Source organism: Metopolophium dirhodum, chromosome 5, assembly GCF_019925205.1.
Source record: "Metopolophium dirhodum isolate CAU chromosome 5, ASM1992520v1, whole genome shotgun sequence".
In the NCBI taxonomy this organism is placed as follows: domain Eukaryota; kingdom Metazoa; phylum Arthropoda; class Insecta; order Hemiptera; family Aphididae; genus Metopolophium; species Metopolophium dirhodum.
Window position 1 is genome coordinate 13,312,332 of NC_083564.1, and position 7,100 is coordinate 13,319,431.

Genomic DNA, 7,100 nt, shown 5'->3' on the forward strand with positions numbered 1-7,100 from the left:
TACCATGGCATACAAGACACTGACCACCACTAGTTGGATTGGCATTTATCTTGAATCTTTAAATAGTCTTTCTTCTTATTTAATGGGTGGTACTGTGGTAGTAGCTTATAAATTGTATATAAGATATTGGTATTGATGTTATTGAACTTTTTTTTTCTTCATATTTATTTTAATTTTTACAATCTGTATTAAATTTTTTTACAATAAGCACAATAGATGGAGGAATACATGAGAGGGCTTGGTTTGGTTGATTAAAGAAACTATTGAATAATAGTACTTCATGGCGTGAGCAGTAGTGGAATTATTGATTTATTAATTTTAAAATAAAGTATTTTTATAAGTATTTTGAATATTTTTAAAAGGTATTTGTATTCATAATTAAATAATTTTAAAAGAAAGTATTTGAATACGTATTTTAAATACAAATTACACCAAGTATTTAAATACGTATTCTGAATACATTTGAAAAGTATTCTTAACAAGACTGGCAGTAATGGCAATCGTCACCTAAACTGCCAAGTATAGAATCTTCTAAATAATCCTAAATTATTTTTATTTTTTAAAAAATAATTTAGATCCAGTTTACATATTTGTATATTATTTATGGTTTAATTGTGGGTTTAAGCATGACATTTTTACGACTTAAAAAAAATTAATAATAGTTCAGATAACATGTCATTTAGTTCACCCTACATTTAAATATAAGACGTATAATATAGAATACAGATAATTAATAATTATAACTATATAATACTGAAGTTCCACCAATATTTTTTTTTATTTCACAAACGCACATACACAATTTATACAATTATGTACAATAAGCATATAGGATAAGGATTAAAAAAAAACATGGATTTCTTGAATAAGATGCCACCCATTAGTGTCACTTAGCTATTGGTGTTTTGTTTATGGTAATTAAGGAGGGATATTTAATTTAAATGGTCACGACACCATTTCCTTCTGAGTCTACGTAGTTTTAGTGGGTTAGTGTGATTTTCTAGTCTATCAAAAAAAACGTTTGTAAAAAAAGTTATTATCCAGAGTTATTATCCATATGTCCATATAGGCTTTAGGAGAGTTTTGTATACAAGTAGTTTGGTTTTAAATTTAGTAAATTTATTTTTTGATAACAGTGTTTTTAGCGATCTTGATCGAGCGTTAAGGATTAATCTTTTAGCTTTTATATTATGATTGTTCAAAGCAGTCCCTAAAATTGTGTTTAGTACGAAATTTAAAAGTGTGTTATTTTAATTAAACCATTATAATAATATTATGCATAATTTTATATCTTCACATTTTGTTTTATATTTTAATGGTTTAAATTAATGTTGCTAAAACACATTTTAATTATTATCTACTACACAGACACACAGTAGGTAAACAATAATTTGTGTTGTTACGTCTTATACTCTTATTATAGTTATTATTATTCATTGTTATTGAGAGTAGCTATTTTTATAATTATCAGCTTAGTAGTGGTATACTGGTATATAGTATACTAGTGTTTATTTAGAAATAATTTAGATTTCACCGATTCGGGACTGTGTGTAGAACGAAAATTTGGATATTTTAGGGACTGGTTCCAAGTAAATTTTTGGTCAAGAATTAATCCTAAATATTTAACAGCATTGAGGGGTGGGATAGGTATATTATTTGTTATTAATTGAAATATTTGGACATTGACCGTGTCTCACTGTCTCCACCAATAATTAAAAAATATTTTTTCGAATAGCGGAGGTTAGGTTATCAGTATCTCTTATTTTTTTATTGATTAGTGATATCTGATAAGCGAAAATATACCAAAACACACTCACGTTGTTTATTTGTCTCTATTTGTCATGCCAAAGCCCGTGTCCGGTATCGTATAAATCGTTGGTTATTGCCGGAATACTGCGCTATCTATTGGGTAAAAAACGGTTTTTGAGTAAAATGTGTCCTTTAACTTGTTTAGGAACTCAGCAATTTCTTATCAAATATTGCTAGCGGAACATACGTCGTTGTTTACACTCCTTAAAAATGTTCAAATTTTTGAAAAACACAATACTTTATTTACATAATTAATTTTGAATATACTTACATAGACTTTTAACATACCAATTTTAGGCGATTATCAAATATTTGAATAATTTTTTTACCACAATTTCTCGTATGTATTTTACCTTTAAAATTAGCACGTGTTTACGTTCATTGACAAATTCAAAAGCAATAGTAATGTGTACTAGTGATGAAAGGAAAACACTGTTATTTCGATTCCATACTGGAGTTTTGTGTGTCCATTAGTGAAACTTAAAAGTTGTAAATCATGAATCATGCAAATAATTGGATTGATTTATGTGATGAGCAAGCCAGAGTCAATGCTGAACACCTAGTGTCATCATTTTCATCTCAGCCATCGACCCGGCAGGAAGTACTCGGTCATTACATTAAAGTATTTGCATCTCATTTTAAACGTGAATGTGATAGATACAATTGGCCAGACAATGATTCTGGTAACAGTGATTCAGATACAGAGTCTATGATCACTGTCAAGAAAAAGCCTTTTTTTAGGTAAGTTAGAATTGTTGAAGTAGGTACTTATATGGCTATATTGGCTATATCATACATTTTATATTCTAGAAATATTTACTTATTTGTTTTTTTTATTGTAGACGAATGTCATTTAGAGCTCTTCGTCCACTGTTTCACAAACAGCATTCTGATGAGGTAGAACTTGATGCTGCATCTATTATGTCTCAAAGACCTATAAAATGTAAGAAAAAGCTAGCCAAAATTATTGTCGAATGTCGCAAGGAAGGTATAGTAAACTATCGGTTGGGTGAATCATTTGATGGTGGTGAACCCAGATGGGAAAAAGCAAGACTTGCTTTGGTTAAGAACACAGACGGTTACACCCTAGAATTTTATTGTCCTCCTAAGGTATAGTATAATTTTCAAATTTTTAAACTTTAAACTAAAGTGTAACGCTATATTTATTTTTGCATTTTTATCTATAATTTTTTGAATTGTTGATAAGTAACAAACTGATAAATAATAAATGTAATACACCTAGTTAAAAAGCAAAAAATTAAATTATTAATTTACACATTTTTAAATTGTAGTCCTTGAAATCAAAACATGGGGTGTTTTGTTTTTTGATACAAGATGCTAGAGAAACCAAAGAAATTGAAATGCCAGAACGATATGCTAATACATTTGTACTGAAAGTAATTATCTAACCATTATAACTTTTAACTTATAAGTGCTAATGTGTCATATATAATATAAATAATAAAATATTTAATTTGGTATAAAACTACTTATAAATTATTCATTCTTGTATGTATTCATATAGGATGAAAACAATGTTGAATATATAATTGACGCCTTAAGTCCAGAAGAAATGCGTCAATGGCTTGCAACTGTAAAATATTGCATGCGTAAACGTGATGGTTTGCATGATGATATAAGGTGATAATTTGATCTGAATATATTTGTTTTCTAAAAAATTTATAAGTGGTGATTGAAACTTATGAATTTATTTTGTGTAGTATTATTGGCAGTATTGATGGTGTGTTAGATTCATCAGTTGCACATTCTAATGACACATTATTAAGCTCACCTCAGAGTTCTACCAATAATTTAGATACTATTTTAAACAATGATGTTGGTAAGTATTAATTAGAATGTAAAGAATAATAGAAAATTATTTAATTTTACCATATTTTTTTTTTTGTCAAAGAAAATGATATATCCGCATCTCTTCGCCTTTATCCGTGGTTTCATGGTATGCTGGCCCGATCTGATGCTACTAATTTGGTGTCACACTTAGGCACTAATGGACATGGAATGTTTCTAGTCAGACAGTCTGAAACTCGAAAGGGTGAATATGTGCTGACATTTAATTTTAAGGGAAAACCAAAGGTATTATTAAAATTTAGATATATTATTCGGCTATCATGCCGTAAGGCGCTCTACCAGTGATATTACAAATGCAGTATGTGCCCTACTTATATAATAGTAATTTAATTTGTTTTTTGTTAATGCCAAATATAATTTAGATTTTAAGATACATACAATTGTATATAATTTAATTTTTTTTAAATTTGCTTAGATAACTTCAGACATGTGTCAGTAATTCCATAAAAATAAACGTAGGTATAAATAATTAAATTAACATTTTCCGGTTGCTTTAGACAGCAAATAGCAGTCTTAGTTTGTCAGCAACCAATGAAATACATTTTATGGTACAGCGCACTACAAAATGATAGTCAATTTTTCCATACAATTAACTTTCAACATACATTTCACACTTACGCATGAAAAATTTAAAAAATATATGATTTATTTTATACTTAGCATTTACGAATGACACTAAACGACCAAGGACACTGTCGAGTACAACATTTATCATTCCCTAGTATACAAGATATGCTTGAACATTTTCAAACACATTTAATACCTTTGGAGAATGGTGGGCCTGGTGATGTAACTCTCAGAGATTATATACTAAATACCCCAATTAAATATGGAGTGTTTCCAAGTAATACCAATATTGATTTTATTGTTATTACTCGTGATCCAAATGCCCCACTAACTCTAAACATGGATCACGGACTTCGACCTATAGCACCTCAACTATATAGAGAAGTATATATATGTCTTGATATAATATAGTATTATAAATTTATAAACATACCTAATTGTTAATAAAAACTATATTTTTATAGTTTAAGACAATGTTGGCTCCTATTAGAACCAAAACAAAAGACTTGCAGACAGACTTTACTAATCGGTCAACACCAGAACCTGGATTGGGAAATGTTGTAAGAGCAGTTAATAACCAGTATACACTAAGATAGTTATAATGAGATACCCACCTGTATAATTTTGTTCAGTATTAAACGTGTAAATAATTTATTATTGTTATAAAATATATCTTATTATTTTGCCGAGTTTCTTCTCGTGTTTGTGTGTTTTTGTCTTTGCTTTAATATCCAGTTAGGTTTTGTTTATGTTTATATTGTACTTCAATTTTCATGTTCAATTATTCAATCAAGTATTCTTTAATCATTTAAGTTTAATTAACAATTGGAAATGTTAAGAGATTTATTTATTCATAACTTACTAATATAATTTATTTGACAAAATATTTGTAAATTTTAAATTGCCTCTTGTAACATATAAGTTAGCAACTTTTAGTCAAATTTGGTTCCTTACCATCCTTTTAATGTATTTATTTATAGTAAAAAGAGTAGTAGCTTATGAAGACAAATGAATATTTTATTGTATTATTATTTTTGTTTTGAATAATTACCACCAACATGTATTAATGAAATCATTATTTATAATTATAATAAATATATAAATGTCAAACAATTTAAAATTATTGGCATTTAATTTTTTTCATCAATGTTTACACGTTGGCTTATTTTTTTTAAAGTTTTAAAATATTTCACTCTAATTACAATTTACAGCAGCACTTTAATTGATTAAATTAGAAGTAAGTAGTTCCAATTTGTATTATGAATTATGATTATTATTATATGTGTTGTTTGTGATATATTATGATTTCCTAATTAATTCGGGGACAATTATTGGCCATCCTGAAACACTTTATTGATAGAAGTTTTTGAGTCTATGAAATTTGGATGAACCAACATTCAATATCATATTATAATATAATATATGTATTATGTATACCATACGGGAAGTATATAATATTTAGTATATTAACCACTACACCTGTAAATTTTTTTTTTCACCGCGGTAATTTCACAATATTCAAGCGAGGATGTCCCTCTTGAACACAATGATTTTACCGTAACGAAAATCACGGGGAGATTTCACACTCGTCCACAAATTCTCCCCTTACACAAAATATTCAATTATTTTAAAATTACAGGGAGTTTGCACACTCAAAATCGGTTTTGTCCCTTACTCAAAAATATTTACTGTGTACACACCAAATTTTATTTCCCTCCAACAAACCTTATTATAAAACTGAAATAATTATTTCAAGTACAGAACACAAATTACGAAATAATACATTTTTTTTATTGTCAAGAGGGATGCTAATAAAATTTCAAAGTGTAATATTCCATTACATTTTATATATGATCTGAAATCGTTAGGATCAACCAAAATGTCAAATGTTAACCGGGTTTTGAATTTTTCATTATACATATTTATTTGTTCCATAACTGAATGCTTAATATCTTTAATTTCATAACATCCCTCATGCAGTTTAATTTAACACCACATACAATCATTATTATTATTATTATTATTATGGTCAACTACTTGTATAGCAAATTTATTATTATTTTTGTTGATATTAGGGAATGAGTTAAATGTCTGCAAAGATAACAAAGCTATTTCTAAGTTTTCGTAAAGGTTTATAGACAGAAAATAAGGGGAGAACTCGTGGACAAAAAATGTGAAATCTCCTTGTAAAATGCTATACGATAAATATTTTTGTGTGATATTACACGAAAAAAAGATTCCTATCTAGCTATATATAGATGTAGTATTAATTTTACCGGATACATTTTTATTTTTTTTAAGTCTCCCAAAGTGTTAGATGGTTCAAAAGTCAAAACTTCAAACGCATCATCTTAATCGCGTACCTACTCAGCGACCATAGAAGACACAGCGACTGTAGATATCAATATATAGATGTAGATATCAATTAGTTAGGCCAGTAGATTAGATATTAAGAATCATACCTATGTGAAAATTAAGTAGGTAATATAATAATTAATAGACAACAAAAAAAAATAAAAATCCAATTAATAGAAATATTGATGATTACAATTTTCGTGTAGCTTAACATAGTAATAAAATTCGAAATGTGAACAATTCTATTTTATTTATATCAATATGTATGTTGCGACTTGCTTAGTGTTGCCAGATTAAAAAAAATACCAAACCGAGACATCATATTGAATAACCTTTTTTTTGCTTATATGGAAATAAGTATAATATCCTTTTTTTTTATTTAAATATTTATTAGCTAATAACGTTTTTTTACATTACCTAACTAGGTAGGTAATTACTAATGATATACTATTACTTATATTATGTGGTTGATCCGACGGAATTTCCATTGCGCAGTTTCA

The 7,100-nt window shown here is 27.7% G+C and overlaps 1 protein-coding gene across 1 annotated transcript; it reads left to right on the forward strand.

Annotated features, from left to right (window-relative positions):
- Positions 1–1,824: 1,824 nt before the first annotated feature.
- Positions 1,825–5,359, forward strand: LOC132944636 (SH2B adapter protein 2). The gene is made up of 8 exons (XM_061014088.1): positions 1,825–2,550; positions 2,652–2,919; positions 3,102–3,206; positions 3,335–3,450; positions 3,531–3,649; positions 3,722–3,903; positions 4,339–4,629; positions 4,710–5,359. Exons 1-8 carry the CDS (start codon positions 2,306–2,308, stop codon positions 4,839–4,841), a joined length of 1,458 nt encoding a protein of 485 aa, XP_060870071.1. The 5' UTR covers positions 1,825–2,305; the 3' UTR covers positions 4,842–5,359.
- Positions 5,360–7,100: the final 1,741 nt, after the last annotated feature.